This window comes from Podarcis bocagei, assembly GCF_964188305.1.
Source record: "Podarcis bocagei genome assembly, chromosome: 4".
NCBI lineage: Eukaryota > Metazoa > Chordata > Lepidosauria > Squamata > Lacertidae > Podarcis > Podarcis bocagei.
In genome coordinates, this window is record NC_138128.1 from 4,360,973 (window position 1) to 4,387,122 (window position 26,150).

The 26,150-nt window shown below is 43.2% G+C and overlaps 1 protein-coding gene and 1 long non-coding RNA gene across 6 annotated transcripts in view; one reads left to right on the plus strand and one right to left on the minus strand.

The window, feature by feature from the left end:
* Window positions 1–284: 284 nt before the first annotated feature.
* LOC308585243 lies at window positions 285–8,488 on the minus strand. The gene is made up of 2 exons (XR_014007190.1): window positions 8,381–8,488; window positions 285–574 (listed from the first exon to the last, which is right to left on the minus strand). It is a non-coding gene; the product is annotated as an uncharacterized lncRNA (long non-coding RNA).
* Window positions 8,489–8,601: 113 nt separating this feature from the next.
* The window catches only part of ARMC9 (armadillo repeat containing 9), a 98,275-nt gene continuing 80,726 nt past the window's right edge, over window positions 8,602–26,150 (plus strand). For 2 of the 5 annotated variants that reach the window (XM_081190156.1, XM_081190158.1), the window contains exons 1-9: window positions 8,602–8,724; window positions 10,325–10,409; window positions 11,408–11,533; window positions 12,267–12,434; window positions 14,420–14,575; window positions 16,393–16,485; window positions 20,297–20,321; window positions 23,635–23,792; window positions 25,945–26,043. In XM_081190156.1, coding sequence (XP_081046282.1) covers window positions 10,356–10,409; window positions 11,408–11,533; window positions 12,267–12,434; window positions 14,420–14,575; window positions 16,393–16,485; window positions 20,297–20,321; window positions 23,635–23,792; window positions 25,945–26,043 — 879 coding nt within the window. In that variant the 5' untranslated portion in view covers window positions 8,602–8,724; window positions 10,325–10,355. Of the gene's footprint in view, window positions 8,725–8,898; window positions 8,969–10,324; window positions 10,410–11,407; window positions 11,534–12,266; window positions 12,435–14,419; window positions 14,576–16,392; window positions 16,486–20,296; window positions 20,322–23,634; window positions 23,793–25,944; window positions 26,044–26,150 lie in introns of those variants that run through there. The other 3 variants (XM_081190157.1, XM_081190159.1, XM_081190160.1) reach the window with 3 other exon arrangements.

A 26,150-nucleotide genomic window follows, 5' to 3' on the forward strand; every position in this document is an offset into this window, starting at 1 on the left:
GAGATGTTTATGAGATGGCGGGGCCTGAGTTAAATGCTTTTTTTATTCTCCTCGCTGGCAGGACAGCTGGAACCTGCGGCCTGAGACACAGAAAACCATCTTTGGTCTCACAGCCCGCAAATTGGGGTGCCCATCTGAGGTTCACCTTTGCCTTAGCCTAGTTTCTTTTTTTGTGGAAGCTTAAACTCTGGTATTAATAGTTCGTGGGCTGATCCTAAACTGGCACGGAAAAAGTCGTGCTTTTTGGAACCCCTTCTTCCTCATTCTAGAAGTTTGGGAGCTGATCTATTTACTCGTTTTATTGAAATTTATATCCCAACATTTCCTCTAAGGAGCTCAAAGCGGTGGACGTGGCTCTCGGTCTCCTTATTAAATCCTCAAAACAGCCCTCTGAGGTAAGTTAGGCTGAAAGACAGGGACCGGGACTCAAAATCACCCCTTGAGCTTCTTGTCCAATTGGGGATTCGAACCGTGGTCTCCCAGTTCCTAGTCCGACCATAGTTGTAGTGCGGTGAAGGAAAGGGCACTCTGTTCATGTTCAGGGGCACTTCATTCTTCTCCTCATGCTACACTTCTGAAATAAAAAAAATTAAGGCCTTATATATATAAGAAATGTTCCAAGCAAACACGTACATAAATATATAAACCGCATGTCTGAAGCAGCACAGGAAAACAGCCATGAAGCCATTTTGGCTCCCAAACTGACCAAATGTTTTCTCTGCAAAGTCAAAGGAAAATGGAGGAGCCTCCCCATTGTCTTTTTGTTCACAAATCCTGTCTTAAGGGTATGTCTGTGTATGAATAGGGTGAGCCTGTGACCTGGCTCAGGAACTAAGTATTTATCATTATAAAAGCCTGGCTAGGCTCCCCAGGGTATCCAATCAAGTGACCATTAATAGGTAACATGCCAGACAGGAAATAAACAACGCACTCAGATTTCTGCTGTAGACCGCCTTTTCTGTGATGTAAGTACACCCCTTCTTTGATATATGTATTATGTTTCTGGGGGTGGTCTTGAGCTCCAAGGCAGGCAATTTAAAATGCCTATATAAGGGCAGGCGCACCTTGGTTCTGGGTCCTCCTCCTTTCCTGCGTGTGAGAGGAGCACCCTGTTGCAACAGATCAATAAAGATCAGGCTTACGAGCTGCTTTGCTTCTCAATATTCTCTGGTTGGCCTCTGTTATTTTCTCCTACCAATAGGGAACCTTCGTAAGGACTCTATAAGGGCTCTTGTGTCCCCCATAAGGGGACAAGGGCAGATTTTCGTTTATTACACTTCCTAGACAAGACGACAGGTCCTAGGAACGCAGGGAGGTCTTTAGCGGGAGCTCTCTCCCAGCCCTAACTGGGGATGCCACCGGGACTTGAACCCGAGACCTTCTTGTGTAAAACAGATGCTCCACCACTGAGCTAAATCCGTTTCCTGAGAGAGACAAAGCACAGAGTCTGGGGTGGTGGTGGAATTGGACAGGATACCCGCCATGCAAACATCTTTCCCTCATGTGGTCGATTCTAAAAACATCTCCCTCGGCCTCCTCTCTTCAACTAGCTTTGCATTTCACAGCTTGACAATTTGCTTCACAGTTGGCTGCGGTTTCTCTGGCGTGTGGCTGCCCTTGGGCCGGGCTGCAAAATGCCGCTGATAATTTATATCGCAACTCCGAAGCCGTTTCCAGTTTAATGTCGGGCCCTCTGCTTTCCGTTTTGGGAGCCTCCTGCAATAAGGAACCTGTATGGATATATGCATTTTCCTTTTTTAAAAAATGATAATATTTTTATTAATAATTTCAATATAACAAATTATCATATCATCTTCATCATTCCCCCCTCCCCAATTTCCCCCCTCAGTTCCTCTCTCTGATTTTTCAGCACATGTTGTTCTCTGCATATTGTAAAATTGTAAAGATCCTTAAATTGTCTATTATATTAACAGTCAATAAACTTGTGTATGTTTATTCAAAACCTGCCAAGGAGTCCAGTTCAATTTGTCGTTTTTTTTAAGTAGTTGGTAAACAGTTCCCATTCTTCTTTAAAGTCACAATCCTTAACAAAAATGTCTCTGGTTTTTTTTACAAATGTTAATTTAAACATTTTCTTTGACTCATTATATATCATTTCCCAGAATTTTTTAATTTCTCCACATTCCCACCACATATGGTAAAATGTCCCTTCTTTTTCTTTACACTTCCAACATACATTTGACCCAGTTTTATACATTCTTGCAATCTGTACTGGAGTTATATACCATCTAGACATCATTTTATATAGTTTTCTTTCAAAAGGGAACCGTCTGTAAATTTTAAATCTGTTCTCCACAGTTTTTCCCAATCTTCAAATTGTATAATTATGCCCTGTATCTTGCGCCCATTTGATCAGGACCGATTTCACCACCTCGTCTTTTGTTTCCCATTCCAGTAAAATACTGTATGCACCTTTCAGCAGCTTCACTTTCCCTTCTAGGATATATGCATTTTCCAATTCATCCCCAAGGCATAGCTGTCAACCGTCCCTTATTTGGCAGAAAAGTCCCTTATCCCAGCGCCGTGTCCTGCTGCTGTCCCTTATTGATGATGTCCCTTAAATTTCCTGGGTTTCAAAGGAAGCAGCTCCTCTCCCTCCCTCCCTGCCGGCCAGGGAGGAGGGAGGCTCCAACTGGGTTGCTTGGCTGCGTTGCTCACCCAATAAGGAGTCTAAGAATGACTAGGGGGTGGAGCTTGCATGCCTTGTGCCGATCAAATCGGCCACGTTGCCTGGGGACTCGCCTTTGCTCAGTGCTTCCCAGCGGAAAGGTGACGGTGGTTTCCCTTGCTGCATCCCCTTTGCTGGGTTGCTGCGCTGTGGGAACCACCGCTTGAGGCTTCGTTTGGCTGCTGGCTGGGCTTTCTGCCTTTGGCTCGGAGGGGCTCAGAAGTTGAACATACCTGTGCTTGGAAAATCCCTTATTTTGGCTGCTGATCCCTTATTTTTGAGGCTGCTGGTCCCTTATTTTCAAATCTGTAAGTTGACAGCTAAGCTTGCTGACTGGGCCACTTTTCCAATGTAGTGCAAAGTCTCTAGGCAAGGCCGGCCCAAGACATTTTGACACCTGAGTCAAACCACAAAATGGAGCTGCCCCTCCCCGCCTGGGAAGAAGGGAGGAGTGAAGATCTCCATCAGGAACAAGGGGTGAAATAAAGATCCACAAGCGTGGGAGAAGACCAGCAGCACTGGGGTGGGGGGAGGTTGCCAAAGAGGTAGCAGAGGAGCGCACCACTGCCATTGCTGCCATGTGCCACCAATTTCATGCAGCTGTGTTTGTGGACTTTCATTTGTGCGCCCAACCCATGTTTCCTAAGGAGGTTTGGGATAAGTACTCTGTGGTGACGAAACCCCAGCAGACTGAAAATTTTGGGAAAATATGCAGCAAAGTAAAGCATGGAAATACAGTGGATGCTCAGCTTGCGAACGTGATCCGTACGGGATGCATGTTTGCAACCCACCGTGGTGCGTCTGCGCACGCGCGGTTTGCGATTCAACGCTTCTGTGCATACGCAAAATGCGATTTAGCACTTCTGTACATGCACGGCTGCCGAAACCCGGAAGTAACCCATTCCCGTACTTCTGGGTTTCGGCGGTCTGTAACCCGAAAAAATGCAACCTGAAGCGTCTGTAACCCAAGGTATGACTGTATAGGCTATTAGACCTTTAAAATATAATCTTCTAAGTTCATTCGAAAGTTTCCCACTTGCGCTATCATAGAAATGACGCTAAATTTATGAAAGTTAAAAATGGTTTACTTATAAACTCTTCGAAGGTCAGGTTCATGTGCTTTACCATGCAGCATTCAGAAAACACAGGCAGCAAAACTTAGGTTAGTTCCAAACTGGTGAAAGGTCCTAAATTATTTGGTATAGGAACACAAGAATGGCTTTGTAGAAAAGCCATGCGGTTTAAGCTTGGAGCAACCAGCTCAGACCTCTTTGCACATGGATAGACAGAGGGAAACAATAGACTTTCTTTCCTCCCTCCCAAGGTGAGGAAGAATGACCTAGCCAAGCCTGGCAGGACAGCATTAACCCCTACATGCATTAGTTGGACTTAAGCATTTTGGTTGTGTGAGGCTGCTTATCCTACCACCAGAATGTTAATTGTTGGGGACAAACAACGGGGAAGATAATTTCCCCTTCATTTTCTTGCTTTTAAGTCATTTGGCTGCTATATGAAAGAAAAGCTGTACCAGATGCGAAACTTTGTCCAAGTCTGCTTCTTCATCTTACTTTAAAGATAACCTTTTGCTGTAATTCTCCTCTGCGCTGCAGCTTGAGGACACAAATGGATCACTGCCATCCAGGGCAGCGGCTTCTTTTTCTAAAAATAATTTTCCCAGAAGTCTTTACAATTTATCACACGCTTCTGTGAGAAAACGTCTTCGTACCACTGCTTCTCTTTAAAGTCTCTGCCAATGTCGGCTACATAAAACAAAGCCTTTGGCTTTGTGACTCTCCAAGAAACCAAAAGGTTAGGCAGATTTCTGTGTCTTCAAGAAAAAGCAACCCTGTTTTTGAATAAACAGAAGAGGACAAAGGCTAATGCCCTGTCTGAACAAGTCACACTGTGGCAGAGGCCACAAAGTCCCAAAGCAACATTCAGTCTTTTGTGGCATAGCCAAGGGGAGCCATGACGCTATGTGAAATCAGTATTTTAAAAAATCCTGTACAGTGGTACCTCGCAAGACGAATGCCTCGCAAGACGAAAAACTCGCAAGACGAAAGAGTTTTTGGTTTTTTGAGTTGCTTCGCAAGACAAATTTCCCAATGGGCTTGCTTCGCAAGACGAAAACGTCTTGCAAGTTTGTTTCCTTTTTCTTAAAACCGCATTCCTATGGGAAACCGTGCTTTGCAAGACGAAAAATTCGCAAGACGAAAAAACTCGTAGAACGAATTAATTTCGTCTTGTGAGGCACCACTGTATATACGTACGCAGGATGTTGCTGATTCCCCTAAAATGTAGTTTACTGTAGTAAACGTAAATCTGCCCTTATTCCCTTATGGAGGACACAAGAGCGCTTATAGAGTCCTTTGCAGGTTCTCCATCGGTCAGAGAAAATAACAGAGGCCAACCAGAGAATATTGAGAAGCAAAGCAGCTCAAAAGCCTGATCTTTATTGATCTGTTGCAATAGGGTGCTCCCCTCACACGCAGGAAAGCAGGAGGACCCCAAACAAAGGTCTGCCTGCCATTTTATAGACATTTTAAATTCCCTGACCTGGAGCTCCAGACCACACTTCCATACATCATACATACATCACAGAAGGGGTGTAGCTCAAGACCACCCCCAGACACATCATACCTACATCACAGAAAGGGCGGTCTACAACAGAAATCTGAGTGCGTTGTTTATCTCCTGTCTGGCAGGTTACCTATTAATGCTTACTTGATTGGATACCCTGGGGAGCCTGGCCAGTCTTTTGTAATGATAAATACTTAGTTCCTGAGCCAGGTCACAGGCTCACCCTATTCATACACAGATATGCACTTAAGACAGGATTTGTGAACAAAAAGACAATGGGGAGGCTTCCCCACCTCCAGTTTGGGAATGGAAATGGTTTCAGAGTGGTCCTCCTGTGCTGCTCCAGACATGTGGTCCACACATCTATGTATGAGCTTGGTTGGTACATTTATGAACATTTAATATATTTTTTATTTCACTACTTTCCTTTAATCACCCAATAAAATAGTTTAAATTGGTCCCAGCCAAGCACGGCTTTAAACAGCTTAATCATTGGAACTGGTGAGATACTCATATTTCAAGGCTGTCAAGCCAGGTTTGTTGAAATGCTCTTTTCCTGCAGATACTGCATTCAAACGCAGTTCACAATGGGCATAAATTAACAATGGCATCACACCTAACAATACTGCACAACAATCAAGTTTATTACAAAGAAAAGATGCAAATAACTAAAACCAATAAAATAATGGAACAAAGGGAGGAATCATATAATCATGGAATTGTAGGGTTGGAAATTGTTATAAGAATTTTAAGGTCATATATAGATATATATATAAATTAAATGTTCATAACTGTATATATAAACCACATGTCTGAAACACCACAGATTAGGTCCTGAACAAATTGACCTCAAATATTTCTCTGCAAGGTCAAAGTGGGAAACCTCCCCATTGTCTCTTTCCTCACATGTGCCTTAAGGGCACAATCAAGATATGAACAGGGTGTGAGCCTGTGACCCAGATTCAGGAATTAAGTAGTTATAATAACAAAAGAGTGGCCAAAACCCAGATAATGCAATCAGGTAACTTGCCAGACAGGAGATAAACAACACACTCAGATTTCTGTTGTAGACCCCCTTTTCTGTGATGTATGTATGATGTTTCTGGGGGTGTTCTTGGACTCCAGGGTGGGCAATTTAAAATGTCTATACAGGCATACCTCATGTTATGTTTGCTTCAGGTTGTGCGTTTTCAGGTTGCGTCCCGTGGCGACCAGGAAGTACCGGAAAGGGTTACTTCCGGGTTTCACCACTTGTGCATGTGTAGATGTGCAAAATGACGTCATGTGCATGCGCAGAAGCGGCGAATCGTGACCCGCGCGTGCGCAGATGTGGGTTGCGTTCTTTTCAGGTTGCGAATGGGCCTCCGGAATGAATCTCGTTTGCAACCAGAGGTATCACTGTATAAGGGCTTGCGCGCATGGCTCTGGGTCCTTCTCCTCTCCTGCGTGTGAGGGGAACATCCTGTTGCAACAGTTAATAAAGATCAGGCTTACTAGCTGCTTTGCTTCTCAATATTCTCTGATTGGTCTCTGTTATTTTCTCCTACTGTTAGAGAACCTACAAAGGACTCTATATGGGAAAAGGAGCAGTTTTTATACTTATATCAGAAAGGATCCCTAGTTCAGCTCCCAACAATGTCACACTATGATAGTTCCATCAGAGCAAGCATTTCTTGCATGCTGTTCTGGGGTTTTTATTGACCCCCTCAGGGTTTCTTGGTGGGGAGGAACATTATGACACATGGGGGAGGAGAGTGGGAAATCCCCATTACAGTGGTGCCTCGCAAGACGAAAAGAATCCGTTCTGTGATTCTCTTCGTCTAGCGGTTTTTTTCGTCTTGCGAAGCAAGCCCATTGAAGGATTAGCGGATTAGCGCTATTAGCGGCTTTTAGCGGCTTATCTGCTGATCGGATCAGCTGATAAGCGGCTTAGCGGCTTAGAAAAGGGGGGGGGGAGGAAAAAAAGCCAGCAGGAACTCGCAAGACGTTGTCGTCTTGCGAAGCAAGCCCATAGGAAATTCGTTTTGCGAAGCACCTCCAAAACGGAAAACTCTTTCGTCTAGCGAGTTTTCCGTCTTGCGAGGCATTCGTCTTGCGGGGCACCACTGTATGTTAGTGAAACCTGGTGCAACTGTTTGCACTCCATCTAGTGCAACTGTTTATATATTATTATTATTATTATTTATTTATTACTGTTTTAATAACTGCATTTATATCCCACCTTTTCCTCCAAGGAGCTCAAGGTAACATACATCCTTCTGCTCGCCTCATTTAATCCCCATGAGAACCCTGTGAGGTGGGCTCTGGGTTGAGAGTCAGTGGCTGGCCCAACCTACCTGACAGGGGAGGAGGCTGTGTGCCTTTCCAATGGTGTGGGGAGGAAATCCCAGTTCTAGTTCAGTGCTTTGCACACTGATTCTGCGGGTGCCCTGTGAGTGCCCATTGACAAGCAAGCGCCACTGAGTTCAGCAAGGTATTTGCTCTCAAGTATTTACTCATTTTATTAATTATTTCATAAAATGTATACTTTTTTTAAATGTACACAATTTTTTTAAACTGTTAGAATACACAGTTAGCAGGGATGACCACTAGAAGAAGAAATCAAAATGATGAAAAATATAAGGAGGACTGGATATTTTTTAATGAATATATGAAAATGAGTTCTAAACAAACAATTAACCTAGCAGGATGGTAAGATTTTCAGCAGGGTAAGAAAAAACTAATGTGTATACTGTATAAGCAGTTGCAATATTGGCGTGAACCAAGAAACTTGAAAAAAGAGGAGGCAAAAGGAACCATGGAAGGAGAGGATGGGAAATCAGAGGAGGAAAACAATATCTTAAAATTGTTAATTTTTTTCTATTTCAGAGTTTTCTTCTTTCTGGTCTTTGTATTTTTTCGTTCGTTTCCCAGATATAGAATTGTATTAGAAACGCAAATAAAATAATAATAATAATAATATAATAATATTTATATAGCGGTTTACAAAAAGATAAAACATTAAAATCAAGGAAAGCCAACAGCCACTCTTTTAAAACACTCTAAAGTTAAAAGTATCTGTGCCCAAGTGAGAAAATGGCCACCCCTTCACTGCCCCATCTTCCCCAGAACCTTTTGGGAGGGAATTTCCCATCATGCCCTTCTTCCCCAGCATCCTTGGGAAGAGGCAATTTCCCAGCATCCCTCTGGGGCTTCTGCCTTCGCAGCCTTCTCTCCCCTCCTCCCCCTCAGCCAGCCCGTTGCTAGGACGCTTCTTCCCCCACCTTCTTCCCGGCCTCTGTTTGGCTGACAGGCCCACGTGACGCAGCGCTCCCTTGCCATTGGTTCCGAGGAGCCGCGTGGCTTTGAACCCGCTGGAAGCCCGAAGGGAGGGGCCGGAGCGGGACTGCCGTTGCTAGGCGACGGGGAGAGGGAGCGCGGCCTACTCCTCTCCGAAGCCTCGGGAAGCGGAGCAGGTAAGCCGGGTCGGTGGGTTTCCCTTACCCCGAGGCCCGAGGGAATTGGGAGCAGGAGCAGGAGAGGGTTTCCCGAAAGAAAGCTGCGTCTTGCGGGCTGCAGACCCCGGTGGCTGTGACGTGGTGGGGGGGTGGGGGAGAAGGGAAAGGCACTCTGCACATGCTCAGAGGGGTGTTGGTTTTCCTCCAGGCACCTTTCCCGCCCCCTTCCTCTCGCCTCCACGACGGGCAAGAAGTTCAACAGGTGAGGTATAGCCTCTCTCTGCGGAGCAGAGCCTCACCTGTTGGGTTTCTGCCTGTGCAGAAATGGTGCTGCAGGGTGGGGTTTGGGGATCCAAAGGGTGCCTAATTATAATTCATCTTTTTTCTTTTTATTCTGTTTTGTTACTAATATGAAAAGTGGGGAATTCGTGGAAGGGAATTTGGGTCGACTTTAGAAAAAAGGATTTAAGATTTAAGAATGAACATTGATGCATAAATTTTGATGTTGTAAAAATGGTCTTTTAAATTCAACTAAATATAAAAAGGTTAAAAATTGGGGATAAGAACTTGTTGAACTAACAATTTAAATTGGAATATAAGAAGGGGAGATGTGGGGAAGTCAGAGAAATATGTTATAGAAAAGAAGGGTCTTAAACTGTATATGTTTTCTTTTTTTTGTTTTTCCTTTTTGGTGTTTTTTTTTGAAATGGAAAATTTTTAATAAAAAAAAAAACAGAAATAGTGCTGCAGCCAAGCTTGGAAAGTCGCAGAGAACCTCCTCGGGAAGCTGCAGCCTGGGAGCAGCTGGCACCCCCTGCAACAGGCAAGGGGGGTGGGTTTTCGCGCTCCACCCTTGGGCTACAGATCCCAGCATTGCAGGGGGTTGGACTAGATGACCCTCGGGGTCCCTTCCAACTCTGCAGCTGGTTCTAGGAAACCCGGCCACGGAGCAGCGTGTTGACAGGTGGAGGGAAGAGCTCGTGAACCCGAAGCCCATTCTGATACTCCAAACAGTAGCTGGGAGGGTCAGAATGTAATGCCCAGCTCAAGCCGCCATCAATCCCCTGGCTGTGGTTGTGGGACTAGACTTATGGGAGAACATGCTCACCCATTGGCATGCATGGTTCTTCCTAGTAGAGGAGGGTCAGCCTGACATTATAAATTCCCCTATTCTTTATGAAAATCCTCCTGAAAATTCACAATCTATCTTAAAAACCATTGTAAAAAGCTAAAATCGTTAGTGGGATCGGAATAACACTTGTAGTTTAATGGTGAATTATGGACATAATGGAGATGCAAAAGGTCTGGATTGTTATAAAAGATGCAGGAGGAAAGGACTAACAATAGGAGCCACAAAGGGGAGGAGGGAAGTCCTGAAGATTCTGTGGAATCTTGTTTCTATATTGTATGTCGATACGTTATTGTAAAATTTTAATTTGAAAAACACAAATAAATAGATTTACAAAGATAAAAATAAAGAATTGTCAGGAGCTGCCAGCAGGATGCTGGATTCTGAAGCCAGATGATTTTTTATGATTTGGAAAAGCTAATTTTGATTGAAAGCAACGCTTTATTTCTTATGTGCTGTTTTGTATAGCCCTTCACATTGTAATTGCAGGTTGTGCTACTACAAGAGTCGTCCGACATTTATGATGGGAGACGTCCTTGCTTACGAAGCGGAGCTACTTGGAATGGTGAAGGAGGTGTGTTTTTCTCTTCGAAGGGACTGCTTGTTTAACATTTGCTGAACTTGTGCAGGGTGGTCCAGAATTGCTGAGATGATGATGATGATGATGATGATGATGATGATAATGATAATTTTATTATTTGTACCCTGCTCACCTGGCTGGGTTGCCAGTCAAAAGCATATTAAAACATCAAACCTTAAAAAGTAAACAGCACAATTTTTGTTTTGTTTTTTTTTAAGAAAAAAAGTGATTTTAATTTAAATCATCTACAATATTGTCTTATTTATTTTGTAGTACAGTACATTGGTTATTGCTTTCATTTTATGAATCAATGGTCTCATTAGATAGTAAAATTCACATTAAATCAGCACAATTTTTGTTGATGTGAAATCGTCCAACGTCTCTTGAAAAGATAATCAACATACAAATAACAGAAAATACAGAACTGAACCTCAAAAAGTAGATTTAAGGCAGAAAATTGGGTATGTGGGGGGGGATGCAGACCACTACTGCAATATATATAAATATGGAATTTTAATCATTCCCAAAATAGGGACATATATGAGGCCTATAACATATAAATGAAGTCTGAAATGCAGTCATCAAATTCAAAGAACCACAGTAATCCTGAAAACCAAAGCTCTTATGACCAGCAATAATACTGAGAACCAGACGCATTTCAACCCGCTAGGGGTCTTCCTCAGTGGTCAATATACAAACCTCAATGCAGTCACTGGAAGTGAATCATTAGACTGGTTTGTATAGACATCATGCTCAGAACTTGACTTATCCATATAATTTTTGTGCACATACAGAAGTCTGAAAATGTATAGGTTGATATGGAGGTCATGTTTTTCTAGTGCCCAGTCATGTGTATTGCTACGGCTTTCTCCAGTTTTCTAGCTATCAAAGGTCAGGCATCCAAACAGGTTTCTGTTCTGTTGCCTTAATCCATTGTTGCTTGTCTTTTAATGAGAATTATTGCAGATTTTCTTCTAACTTCTTGTTTGCAGTATTTGGAGTTTGCAGAATTTGAAGATACAGTGAAAACATTTACAAAGGAATGCAAAATAAAAGGGAAACCATTACCTAAAACTGGGGGTAGTTCAGTGAAGGACTCCAAGGCTCTGATAATTCAGGTAACATTTCTCTTTTTTGTGAAATTAGTGCTTCATCTATATGGGAGCCCTATTGCAGTTGAAATCCAAGTTTTTTTCTGCTCACCTCGCCACATTGGTGATCCCTTGGTTCAAAATTGCTTTCCCCTGTCCATGCTGGAAGGGATCCCCATTTGGGATGTCCTCGCTCATCACTTAAAGCCCACTCCTTAGTTCTGCCAAGTAGTGAACTGCCCTTCAGGTGGTTTACAGATTTAATTAATTAATTAATAATAGTAGTAATCGTAATCGTGAGCATGTACTGTAAGGGTGAGGAACATTTTTCTTAGGTGGTTGACAGGTGGGAGGATCCTGCCCACCTGTCAAGGTTGGCCTTTCTGGGTCGGGTGGGGGAGATACCCAGCAAGATGAGCTCAGGGAAGGGGTTGGCACACCTGAACCAAGCAGAATTGAACTCTGTGCCCATCAGGTGGAGAGCAGTGAGGTCAGCTCTGCTTTGCCCAGGGGTTTCTTAAGTGCCTGTACCACATTGTGCTACCTGTACTATTTGGATTTGGCACAGAGATGGTGCCCTGACTTAGGTGCTCTGGATCAGCCTTTATTTACGCTGTGGAGCAGATTGGTCCATGAAGAATCTCGAAAGGGGATTTTCTGGATCTGAACAGTTTCAGTTGAAGTGATTTCATCTTTAACATCACGTAGGAAGTGAGATATTAAATATGTAACTTCTCTCTCTTCTTCTTCTCTTTGGAAGGATCTACTAACGTCCTTCACTGATGGAGACCAGGATGTTTTCTTTGAACTGTGGGAAGAAAATATTCCCTCCTCAATCCGAGACAATGAAGCTGTCGCTCAGAAGCTAGAGTTCTATCTTCACATCCATTTTGCCATCTATGTGTTAAAGCACAGTGTAGGAAAACCTGTATGTTTCTTTTTTTTAATAAATTTGTCCTTGTAGATTTTTACTCCTATCTTTTCTTAAGTGAGTGGAGAGGGCGGTGATTCAGTCAACAGCTGAGATAAATAACCCATTGCTTTCACCCCTTTTCCAGTTTCAGTCAGGCTTGTGGCTTTCGCCTAGTTCTCACTAAGATGGTTAGAGTGTCCAAGCTAGTTCTTCTGACTATGTGCTCCTCTGTACAAACAATAAAATTAAAAACCCCTCTGTAGAGAAAATTAGATGCCAAGGAGAAGGGTTCTAGCTAACCCTGACAGCTTGGCTTTCTTTGTAGAGGGATTTTTTTTATTTTTAGGATCATTCAGTTGGGAGCTCTCACCTGCAGTTCATAATGGTTCAGTCCAGATCTAGACTTCATTCAGGGATGAATGGCTGCTAGCCACAGGCTTATGGGCTTACTCCTCCCCTGTAGGAGAGGAGGAGATTAGAAGCTTCTGCTTCTGCTTACCAACAAATCATAGTTAGCCAACAGATTTCCCAGACTATGGTTTGATCCTGGTGGGGCATCCTGGTTTGTGGATAAGGAGAGAAGCGAGTGCATAGACCTTAGTCTCCATGGTGCCCATTCCTGATCCTCGAAACCAGCTTAGTCATGCTGGCCACATGACCCGGAAGCTGTATGCCGGCTCCCTCGGCCAATAAAGCGAGATAAGCGCCGCAACCCCAGAGTCGGCCACGACTGGACCTAATGGTCAGGGGTCCCTTTACCTTTACCTAACAAACCTTACGATGCACTCTTAAACACACTAGGGAACAAGCCGCACTGAACACAGCATGCAAAGGATTTCACTGAGTCCTGTCACCCGTTATGCAAGTGTAAAGTACTTTTGGGTTAGTTGCATTCCCAAATTCTTGCTCCTTCATGCCCTCCCGCATGGCAAGATGGTTAGGTAACTGTGTCTCCACAGGAGTCACTGTTTGCTCAGCAGTGACCAATGGACAGATAAAGTTTTTACCTACTGTTTAGGATTAGTTTGAAAGGAAGCTATATAAGCTTAATAGTACTTGTGTAGCACACAGGTAAAAAAATTAGGGCAGTCTGTTTTGGCAATAAAGCACCAAAATATCCCAGTGGTTTTGAAGAGTCAGTTTGGATGGCTCAATAAGATCACCTGCAGGCTGCCTGCAGTATTTAATAGGTGAGAATTGATGGCTTCTAGAAATAGAGAGTCTTGCTGTGTGATCCTTTGCTTTCTCTTTGTTTGGGTCCCTGCTCAATTTAAACTGCTGGACAGGTGTTACTGTGTTTCTGGCTACTCAAAATTGCAGGTATTTAAAGATACTTTGTCAAAAAAGCTGGGGAATAAAATACTCACTGCATCTCTACTGCTCCCAGTAGATCTGAAATAATACTAAAAAAAATCCCATTGTTGGTTTCGCCGGAAGACTGCTGTGCCGTTTCTGAAACCAGAAAAACGTCAGAGAGTAGAAACTTGATAATAGGCGAGATGGAAGTTGCAGAAGAAAACACAGTAGTTGTGTTTAATAATGCTTAGGATTTACATAGTCTTTTAGGTTTGTTGAAAAGTACTTCACGTATATTATCTTAGTAATGCTTCCAACAACCCAGAATTTTTGATTAACACTGCATTTGTAGTTGAGGGGACTGAGGCTAAGAGAGGGAGGCTTAAGTCCATCTAGTGAATTTGTGGTAGATGAGAAAGATTGGAATGGGGGACTTCCTGATTGGTGGCTATGCAGCCCCTGTGCTTTAGTAGTGCGATCTGCTTCCTCCATTTCTGCCATCCTGGTTCCATGCACCCTCCTCAAGACATCGCTTATGGGAAAGGGTGACTCGCATAGAACCCAAGCATCTGGTGTGGTGTTTGAGGATAAAATAAGTTTGGAGGCCTCTACACCAAGCGATATATAAAACCAAGATTCCCACCACGAGTTCCGTCATGCTGCTTTCCAGGTTGCTGACTTGTGTTTCTTCGTTGTTTTTTTAGAGCAAAGCAGCTTTGGATGAAAGGGTTGCACGTTTTAAAACCTATTTGGAGACCAAAGGGGCAGCACTGAGCCAAACTACAGAGTTCCTTCCATTCTATGCCCTACCGTTTGTTCCCAACCCTATGATCCACCCATCTTTCAAAGAACTTTTCCAGGTATGTACTGAGTGGCTGCTAGTCATGGTGGCTGAATCCTACCCACAGGATCAGCAGCAATAGGATTTGGGATATTTGTTTATCTTACTCATTTAACAGAAATTCTATACTGCTTAACTGCAAAAAAAGCCCAAAATGCTTTAAGGGTTTTCAAAGAATACAAAATATACAAATTATCAATAAAATATGCTGCTAAGGGTGGATGGGACTGTTGAGGGTTGGTTGCTGCACTTCAGTATAGATAGGTGAAAAATAAATGTTTAAAAAATGGTCAGGACAAATCTTTCACGTTCTTAAAAATGAGATTATAAAAAAGCAAAATTAGTAAAACCAATATTCAAATATATATATATTCTAAATGAACATTATAGATTAAAATACATGCCACCTTTACATGTTGGGTATGCTTGCCTAAACAGAAAGGTGTTTAGCAGGCAACGAAAAGATTCCAGTGAAGATGTCTACCAAATGTAAGCAGACAGGGAGTTCCACGGTGTAGAAGCTGCCACCAGTCCCTGCGAGGAAGCTGTAAGAAACATTATGCTGGGCTAGGGAGGCCTTTGGTCTAATCTTACATTCCAAATCACAAGGAATGATGGCTTCTCTGTCAGGAGTGAGGGATACAGTATTAATTTTTAGCTCAGCAATGCTTAAAAATTGTGGAATCCCCAAAATTGTGGAATCCCCAAAATTGTTGAAGAACCCCAGGTGCCTGACGGATCAAAATATGTTTAAATAGTTGCCAAACAGGAGAGAAAAACAGCCAGGGTGCAAGCTTTCCATTACCTTTAAAATCCGCTTGCTGAGTCTGCTGCAAAAATGGCCACCTCTTCTTGTCAGAAGGCCAGCTGTGACTGGATGTGAAGGACCTCTATCTGGAGGGCATTCAACATCTGGCGTTGCGGCCAGAAAGGCCTTTCCCCACATGCTCTACTGTTGCGTCTCAGGACTCACACTTCCTTTTGCCCCGCTGCTTTCCCCCAGGGAAAACAGCTCTTCAGCGCTCAGTTGGAGCAAACAGCAATTTGGGTTTTCTTCAGATGGACGTTTGCTCCAGTTTAGCACTAAAGAGTGGGTTTTCCCTGGGAAAGGAGCGGGGCAAGGGGGGAACTTCTCTGTCCAGTGTTTTCTAGGCTTAGGAACATGGACAAGAACTTAAAATTACTGATCTGAATAGCTGGCTAGGTACATAGGAGTCCATCTGATTCCAGACTGTTTAGGGTCTGACAGGTTAAAATTAGCACTTTTTGGACTTGCGAACAAATTGGTAATCAGATCAGATGGTTTAATATTGAAGGAATATGTTCAATATGCTTTTTCCCAATTCAAACTCTGATGGATCTGTTTTGAACCAGTTTCCAAGTATTTTTCAAGGGCAGCCTCACAGAGACCACAGTACCCTATCCAAGCTAGCTGTTACTAAGACCTTTAAAGACTGTGACTCATTAGGACACAATCCACTTAGATTTTGGTATACACAAATGTCAACAAGGTTTTCCTGTGCAAGGGCTTCTGTGCAGCTCTTATCATTTCAACAAAGTTTGCAAAAGAGAACTTCATGGTGGTTTCTGCTCCTGCAAAATTGCCCTACTGTAGCTTAAGTGGCCCATCCACGTTTGCAATCCTCTTAATAAAACTACCATGGCCTCTTCTACATAAAACTACCCCAAATTGTCTGCTATTCTTTGCATTTCACCAGGAGCCATGTTTTAAGTGACATATTCCTCGCTTTTTGGCTTGCAAAATGCTGGTATGTGTTGTAGAAAATTGCTGTACATATTTGATAAACAGTTCTGATTTGTGTGTTGCTTTTCTAGGATTCTTGGGAGTCTGATCTAAAAATGAGGTTGGAAGAATTCCTGTCTGCATCTCTAAAAGCCAGCAATACCCCAAGACTTCTGACTCTCTATGTATCCTTTGCAAAATGCTCTAAAGATAATTCACTGCAATTTAATCCCTTTCAGGGGAGCAGTGAAATTAGTGGATCTGTCAGCTAGTTAATGATACTCTGCAGCCTGTGTATATTTATTTGGGGGAAAGTTCTGCTGGGATCAGCATTATACTACTCTCAAGTAGGCTGCAATCTGGTGTATTTTTAGATGAATAATAATAATAATAATAATAATAATAATAATAATAATAATAATATAATATCTTTATTGTCATTGCCCCCATCGGGGACAACGAAATTACTTGACTGCTCCATAAAAACACTAATTAAACAATACAGTATAATACAGCAAGGGAGATTAGATGACTTTCAAAGTCCGGGCTTCCCATTCAGGGCTGAGATCGCTCTGGAGAAGAAGCTGTTCTTAAGACGGCTCGTTCTTGTCTTCATCGTCCTGTATCTCCGTCCCGATGGCAAGAGCTCGAAGAGACAGTGACCAGGATGCGATGGATCTTTTACTATGTCCAGTGCCTTCCTATGGCACCTTGTGGCATAAATCTGCTCTAAGGTGGAGAGTGGGCAGCCAACAATGCTCTGTGCTGCCTTAACAACCCTGCACAACCCCATCCTGTCCCGGGCAGTACAGCTTCCGTACCACACACATAAGCCATAAGTGAGCACGCTCTCAATGGCACAGTGATAGAAGGCAAGCAGCAGTTTCTGCGGAAGATGGTTTTTCCTTCGTATTCTCAAAAAGTACAGTCTCTGCTGCGCCTTCTTCACATTAATTAGATATATTTGTATTGATTAATCATTGCATAAGCTTTTCAGAATCTGGGCCTCATCCATAGCTTGAATGCTTTATGAAACACCTGAGGGCAACTTACACAAGGGGTGGGGAAACTTTTTGGCCCGGTGGGTCAGATATTTTATCTCCTCCTGTGGACCAGTGTTGGCAGGTGTGCAGGACCACTTACTGGTCAATCATCTGATGCCATTATGATGTAAGACAGCTGAGATTTGTAAAAGCTTTGCACAGTGCTTCCCAAACAGCTAAGCACCAGCTGGTTGTCAGGCTCTTGGGAAGCACTGAGCACAGCATTTGCAAAGCGACCTGCACATAGCACCTGACAATCAGCTGGCTGCCAAGTGCTTGGGAGGCATTGTGCAAGGTGCTTTGCAGGTACTCGCAGTCAGCAGTGCCTGCAAAACCCCTTTTGGCCAAAATGAAATATGATGTCTGGTGTAGGGTGAGCGTGGCTTGACTGAAATGGCCACGCAGTCCAAATCTGGCTCACAGATTGGAGGTTCTCTATCCCTGGTTTAGAGTCAAGCATAGTTCGTTTGGAAGGGATTCCATAACCATGGGGCCACCACTGAGAAGGCCTCCTTTTTGTAAAGAAAAAGTTGACCATTCTCTGCCCACCAAAAACCTCTCTGCTATAAATCATGCCTACTTATCCCTGATCTGCACAAGAGAACTGGCAGGTGGCCTTTTAAAGATACAATGCCGAGGTGGCTTACGTAGTTCCGACCTCAATGACTGCTTAAACTGGCAGAGCTGAATTAAAAGCCTCTGGGACTGCACTGGTGTATGTCTTCCCTCTCGTTCACCCTCCAAAGAGAAACATGCAGTTAAGGTATATACTTCTAAATGTTTGGCACGTACTTATATGTTTGTTTATAGTGGGTTGCCATGATTTAGAATCAAGTGGCTTTTGCCTGAGACAAGTGTCCCTGCATGAACCTTCTGTTGGCTGCTCAGATCCCAGCCATTGTCTGGTGGAATTTTATGAGACAGTTCCCAAGCCTTCAGGCTTGTTTACATACCTAGGAAGAACCAAGGATCCCAATGCATTCCTCATTTTATTATGCAAAGTTTGCTGCATCCTTAGAGAGAGGTTGTCACTCAGCAATGAACCGTATGGAAGGTCCCAATTTGTTATTTGTTTTAATTTTTTTATTAGGTACTTCAACAAAACATATTAAAACATATCATCCTTAATTTTCCCCCTCTCCCCTCCCTCCCATAAACAACCCACCCGCCCCGCCCCCACGACTTCCCTCAGTTCCAATCTCTGGTTTCTCTATAAGTACTATTCTCTGCATGTTACAGAATTGTGTAAGTCCTTAATTTATCTAACTAATTATTATCAATAAAAAAATATTGTGAGCGTTTATTCAAAGCCTGCCAAGGAGTCCAGTTCACTTTGTTGTGTCTTTAGGTACTTTGTAAAAGGTTCCCATTCCTCTTTAAAGTCACAGTTATCCTTGCCCCGTAGTTTATGTGTCAATTTTGCCAGTTCTGCATAGTCCATCAGTTTCTCTTGCCATAATTCTTTAGTCGGGATTTCCTCAGTCTTCCATCCTTGTGCTATTAAGACTCTCGCCGCTGTTGTCGCATACATGAAGATGTTTTTCAGCTTCTTTGGCAGGTCTTTCCCTACAATTCCTAACAAAAATGCTTCAGGTTTTTAAACAAATGTTAGATGGAACATTTTCTTCAATTCATTGTATATCATTTCCCAACATTTCTTAATTTCATTACAATCCCACCACATATGGTAAAATGTCCCCTCCTTTTTCTTACACTTCCAACATAAACTTGAACTGGTTTTGTACATTTTTCCTAATTGCACTGGTGTCATATACCATCTATACATCATTTTCATATAATTTTCTTTCAACAAAGAACAATCTGTAAATTTTAAATCAATTTTCCATAACCTTTCCCAATCTTCCATCATAATGTTATGACCTATATCTTGTCCCCATTTGATCATGACTGATTTTACCTCTTCATCTTTCGTCTCCCATTCTAGCAGTATCCTGTATGCGGCCTTCATTAGTTTCACTTTCCCTTCGATCACTTCTTTTTGAAACCTAGATCTTGTATAGCTGAACCCAGAAGGTCCCAATTTGAATTCCCATCGGAAGAAGGTCTTTAGTGGTAGCGCTGACTGAGAGCAGGGAGAACAGCTGCCAGTCAGAGCAGAGTCTGCCAAGCTAGGTGAACCAGCCAGTGGCCTGGCACAGTGTAAGGCTCCTTGCATTTGTCTGAGTTGTTATTTCTCACACTTAAAAGCAAATTTCTAGCATGTCTTCCAGCTGTGTCGTACCTCAGTTGCAAGAGCTTCATGATTTATTCTCTGATTTGTCTTAATTATCACTTCATGCATGGGGGCCAATGCTGTCAGGTGGAGATATCGTATCTTACGCTTTGCATGCAGTAGTGGATTCCACTTTCAGTCCCTGGCATCTGTCGTTACAAGGACACAGGGGCAGATGGTGGGAAGGCCTTCCTCTTCCTGGAACTCTGGTGACTTGCCTTCAGCAACCTGGTGCCCTCCAGATGTTTTAGATGTCAACCCTGGCCAGCATGACCATTGCTGACCAGAGAAAACATCTGGAGAGCAGCAGGTTGGCAAAGGCTGACTTCATGCAAAGGTCTATTAAACTTGCTTGGGTCAACAACATCCACCTCTTATTCCCTGCAAGTTTTCCAGAAGCAGACATCAGACGCTTACAAAAGAATAAGAACGACAAGAGAGTCTGGGGAGACAGATAATTTGAAACTGAGTTGAGCTATAGTGCAACACCTTTCACTTAACACCAGATGCAGAAAATGTGTGAAGGAGCTAGCGTGGACCAGCGTTCTCACAGGGCTTTGAACTAACCATAGTCTTGCTGAGTCTTGGTTCTCCATCTGTAAGATTTACGGGATTTTTTGTCCTTAAAAAGTGCTACGAGAGCAACGAGGCACCAGTCCATTTTCTCTCACTGTTCACTGAGCGCTTCTTTTCCTTAGCTCTCATTCTCTCCCACGGCAGAAGGAGAACGCACAGTGCAGCCAAGGTAAATAAGCAGGCTTTCTGGAGATGACATGTATATTCTCTTTTGGAATCAGAATGCCTGTCATATGGCATTAAACTGGTGATTATATTTAGGCTCTGAGCATTTTTACACATGAGGCTAAAATGTTTGGGCGGTATCCAGTTAAAGTGTTCCACCAGCACAAGAATGTACACTTGGGCAATGGACCCCTTCCCCCATTTGCACACCCTGCACCTTGCCCAGATCTGCTCCGGACGGCAAAACCCTGCCTGCCTGCCTGCCTGCAGGACCCCACCACCCAGCAAATACTGCATTCCCTCCTATTGAGCTTCCAAAAAGAGCACTTACAAAAACATTGCAACTGGGAATTGGTGGGTGAGTTTGCTTTTTCCTCCTCCCTCCCAATCCATTTTTCTTTTGTGTTGCACCTTTTACATTAATAAGCCTCAGAACAAAATTTGGCTGATGAGCAAAATAAAAATTCTATATATAAGCAGTCAAACACAACACTGGACTAAATGGTGGACTCCTAATCTAACGCAGCAGGGAAACCCTTCCATTAATATGCATTAATGTCTGGAGCTGCCCCAACTAAGCCTTTAAACGTGTTCAGAAGCGCATTTAATTATTGATGTGTATATGTAACTTTTAATTCTCTGATAACTACTGTATAGTGTTCCTTCCAGTAGCACCTTAAAGACCAACTAAGTTAGTTCTTGGTATGAGCTTTCATGTGCATGCACACTTCTTCAGATACACTGAAGTGCTACTGGAAGGAATTTTTTTATTTTGACTATGGCAGACCAACACGGCTACCTATCTGTACTGTATAGTGTGACTCTTTCCATGGAAAATGTCCCTTCCCATCCAATCTATTGTTTTTGTCAATAGTTATAAAAGCCCGAGACACAAAAGAAATCTGGTTTAGAAAGCAGTAGGTTCTTCCGAGCTTTGCCAAGACTAGGGGAGCCTGGAAAAATCAAGTTTCTCAGTTGTGTAGGACAAAATACGTGGTAGGCAATTGATGGCTGCGGTTGCATGGTTCATTTTGTTGTCGGAACAAAATCAAAACGAAATGCTTTTCAACTGGGGGGGAAATTTGACTGAAATGTCCTTGGAAATCCTCTTAATTTTTCTGGTCTGCTGAAGCTGATGAAACTAAAACAGCAGAGCTGGGAGTGGAAAGCTGTTTTTGACCTTACTTTAGAGTTTCTTCAATAGGTTTGGAGCTTTAGGAGCTCTCCAGTGCTGTCTCTTATCATTGTCAACAGAAGCAAGATTGAAAACCAGCCTAGTACTGTAATGATTTCATTTTTGCTTCCTTCCTTTTGCAGCAACTTGAACAGCTGAGAAAGTTTCAGGTTCAGTAATGGTGGGGAAGGCGGAGGTTGAGATTCAGACTAGTCACAGTGGTTTTGTGAGTGGCCAGTGAGCTACCTCTAAGGAAGGGGCTCTGTACATTTTCTGGGAAGAAATGCAAGTGTGATGTAGTGGTCCGACTTTGGGGGGAAATGTTTAAGGCACTTCTTGTATATTCATGAAATTAAAAGCTCAATTGGTGCCATATATAAGTGAAATGCAGCTCAAGACCTTCCTCATGGACCACCTCTCCCCATATAAACCAATGCAGACCCTGCAGTCATCCTCTGAGACCCTTGTTTGTGTGCGACCTCCACAAGAGGTCTGGAGGATGGCGACATGAGAGCGGGCCTTTTCAGTGTTGGCTCCCTGTTTGTGGAATGCTCTCCCCAGGGAGGCCTGCCAGGTGCCATCATTAAATCTCTTGAGGCACCAGTCAAAAACTTTTTTTTACAACCAGACCCTTTGATGCTTAACTATCTGGGGCTTTTTAGAAGTGGGTGGAATGTTTCCGTTCCCCTACTTGGTTTTCATGTATCTCTCTTTTTTGGGCTGGTTGTAAGTCACTTTGAGTTTCTTTGGGCAAGATAAAATAACTTAACAAATTTAGTAAAAATAGAAGAAAAGAACAAGCATCCCAGAGAGTAGGGATGTGAGTGGATTTGTGATGGTGCAGCTGCCAGACATTTGTGCTGTGCTGTACAATGCTGACTTCTGCTCTCAAATAGCAGAACCCGTGGAGAGGATTGTCCATTTGGTAAGGAACAGCGAGTGCTTCCATCAATCAAGTTGCGTATGTCTGTATGGACCCTAAAGCAGGTTGCAATGCTCCTTTCCCCCATTGCCCCCCCCAATAAAGGTTAGAACCTGGTTGTTGGAGGCAAACACACGTCACTTTTTGGTCCTGGGATGGTGATTCTTGAGAATATACATGGCTTCAAATGCACCTTCTAAAAGCAGTGCTATATCCTAGCAGTTTTCAAGTATTTCCTCATGAAGTGATTCCATCTGGGAAATGAAAACACCGGTTCTGTTTTAATGCTTTGTTGTAAAGTTGATTTCTGTGATTTTCTTTTTCATTTGAATGTTCCCCAGTAAATACTCAGCTCTGTTTACAAGTGCCACCTTAACTATCCTGAGCAATAGATGCTGAGACAGAATGTTCTAGCAAGACCGTTAAATTGTCTAGTTTTAGAGGCAACTATTCTCTGTCCGCTCTCCCATGTTTTGTTTCAGTGTTAGGGTAGTGATGTAATCTAGAGGTGACAGAGGACATTCTCCCTCTCCTGGTCTGTGTCTTATGACGGTGAGGATATTGTCTGACAATTATACTTGGTGCTGCAAAACTGAGTAAGTGCTCCCTCCTGCTCTTTTGTCACTACGTTGGATTGTTAGCCAAAGTAGGTGCCAACAGCATACTCCGTGTGTCCATGTAGATGTTATATATAGTTTGTTCAATATGCATTTGGACTCTTCTTCAGATACTGTGACCAAATTTTGCATGATGGTTGATGTGGCTGTGCTTGGCTACAAATAGGCACCATTTTGGATCGAGATGATGATGATGATGATGATGATGATGATGATGATAATAATAATAATAATAATAATAATAATAATAATAATAATACATTTTATTTATACCCCTGCCCTTCCCGGCCAGAGTCAGGCTAACACCAGTAAAATTACAGTAAAAACATAATGGGGGGGGGGGAAACCAATTTAAAATACAGGTTAAAATGCAATTTAAAATGCAGAGGTGGCACACTGAACCATTCAAAACAGCACTTATTTTAATCACAGATTTCAAAACTGCACTTTTTTGTTACTTAGAATTCATGAGCAACACCATGTGCAAGGCATTGTGTATGTGTGTGCTTTGCTATGAAGGAAACAGGACTGTGTCATTCCTCAGTATGTCAGTGCGGTTGGTAAGGGGGAAAGGCTCGTAATTTCCCTTTCTTCCCTTTCACAGAAATGCTGCAGCAGCTACATCAGCAGCTGGTGGAGTCTGAACGCAAAACCATGACCTACCTCAAGCGGTTCAACAAAATCCAAGCTGACTACCACAACCTCATTGGGGTGACAGCTGAGCTGGTGGATTCCCTTGAGGCCACAGTCAGTGGCAAAATGGTAAGGGGGAACTTGAGAGCATCCACATTTGATGGTTGGGATAAACCGCATTTGCATATTTCCAAATACTTCTTATTCAGATGGGTCTGATGAAGGAGGCTCTTGCCTGTGAAGTGTCATGGCTACATAAATTGGAATTTATGCAGTTGAGGCCTTAACTGGCAGTGAATGACCAAGAAAGAGACCATGGAGGTTGCAGTGAATAGCAAGATGAGGATGTCATTCCAGTGAGTGGCAGCTGTGAAAAAGGCAAATTCCATTTTAGGGACCATTAGGAACGGGATTGAAAATCAAACTCCCAGTATCGTGATGACAAATCTGTGCTGTTACTGCGCTTGGAATACTGCGTATGGGTTTGCTCAAAAATGTTCAGAAAAAGGCAGCCAGAATGTTCACGAAGAAGGGTTTTGTAGTTTAACGATACACTGTAAGATGCAGTGCTTCCTTTTTGCCTGTCCTGAATCTCCCACCACTCAGTTTCAGTGGCTAATAATAATAATAATAATAATAATAATAATGTATTATTTATACCCCTCCCATCTGGCTGAGTTTCCCCAGCCACTCTGGACGGCTCCCAATCGAGTGTTAAAAACAATACAGCATTAAATATTTAAAACTTCCCTAAACAGGATAACCAAAAGCTCTAGAGAAAGGGAGAAAATCTTCTCCCTATACACTTTCTCCACACCCTAACTAATTTTAGTTCCTCTCAATTGCTCTTTTTCTAAGCTAAGAAGCCTTGTCCCAAGGGGCTCCAAGAAAATTGGACACCCATTCTTTGCGAATCTGTTTACTGTTTTATTCTAGTTCTACCAGGTGGTGGCGCTGTTTAGTTGAGTGTTGCATTCAAAGGAGTTTTGGAAATGAACTGTGAGCTCATCCGACTTTGCATTTTATGATCTTGGATTTCATACACTTATTTCATACAATGATACAATCACAGTGGCAGAAAAGGCTAAATGAAGCCCAGCCCTTCTCCCCTCCTCCCCCTCCTCCCAAAGTGAGGAAGCCACAGAATTTTATCTTTTGATGCAGGGTGGTTTATATAAATCTAATAATAAATAGAATCTGCATCACACAGAATCCCACTGACAAGAGCAGGAGCCAACAGGAATATTCTGCACCAGTGCAGTTGGCTCCCAGTGACTCAAGCAAGCATATAACCCCCCACTTGCGAGGACAAGAGCTGCCTCCTCACTTCCAAAATCCCAAGGGGTTACTAAGACAGTCAAGTGAGAGAGAAAAAACTTCTGGTCCCAGGTATTATCACTGTTCAATGAGCATAAAGCAAAACTCATCCATTGATGTGAACCTTCCTAAACAAACAAACAAAAATGTACAGTATTAGAGTCCAGAGTGATTATGGGTTAGATCCAGACTTAGTTAGGTCACACTGCAAACCTTGCCCCATTGATTCCAGTGGAACCCAAGTACAACTTAGGGTTCGAGTCTTACGTTAAAACTCATTCAAGCTTTACATGGTCTTTACCGTAATACCTCTCTCAACGTCCGCCTCGTCTAGCGTCCATTCTGGCGAATGTCCACGGCAAACCCGGAAGTACCGGAAAGGTTACTTCCGGGTTTGCCGCATGCGCAGAAGCGCAAACTGCTCCATGTGCAGATGCGTCGCTTTGTCCTGCGTCCCTTTTGGCTAGTGGCCGGGGCTCCGGAACGGATCCTGGTTGCAAAACAAGGTATGACTGTATTGCTATTGACTTTTTCCAGCCCACCCATGTGAGCAATCAGCCAAATGAAATTGGAGGGTGGCAGTTGTGACCAGGCTGTTTAATGCAGGGACGAGAAACCTTGGCCCGCACAGGCCTGATTTGGCCTGCCAGACTATCTTGTCTGAGCTACACCCCCCTGCCCCATGCATGACATAGATGGTGTCTGGTGTGGGGGCAGTCAAGGTGGGGCTTGCACAGAAGGGGCTTTGCAGGGATCTTGCACAGCACAGAATGGCTGTTCTGCCGTACTTTTACTGACATGACTCAAGCATTCCTAGCCTCTCCTCCCCCGTTTTTTGGCCCTCACACCTATAAGAGCAGGGTGGCATTCGGTCCGTTTTGGCACCTCCTTGTGCAAATAAGGAGCCGAGGTCAAAAGAAAATGTAATTTCCCACTGACTTGATGCGTTACCTTTTTTTGGTAGATCACCCCAGAAGATCTGCAGAGCGTTTGTGTTCGTTTATTTAGCAACCAGATGAGGCAGAGCGTAGCGCATAGCATAGACTTCACAAGGCCTGGAACTGTGAGTATAACCTTTGGCGCTTGTCTTTGTTAAAAGGTAAAACCATGACTCTGTGGCCGTGCAATGATGTACCACCTAACCAGTACACTTCCCCAGCGGTGCATAGG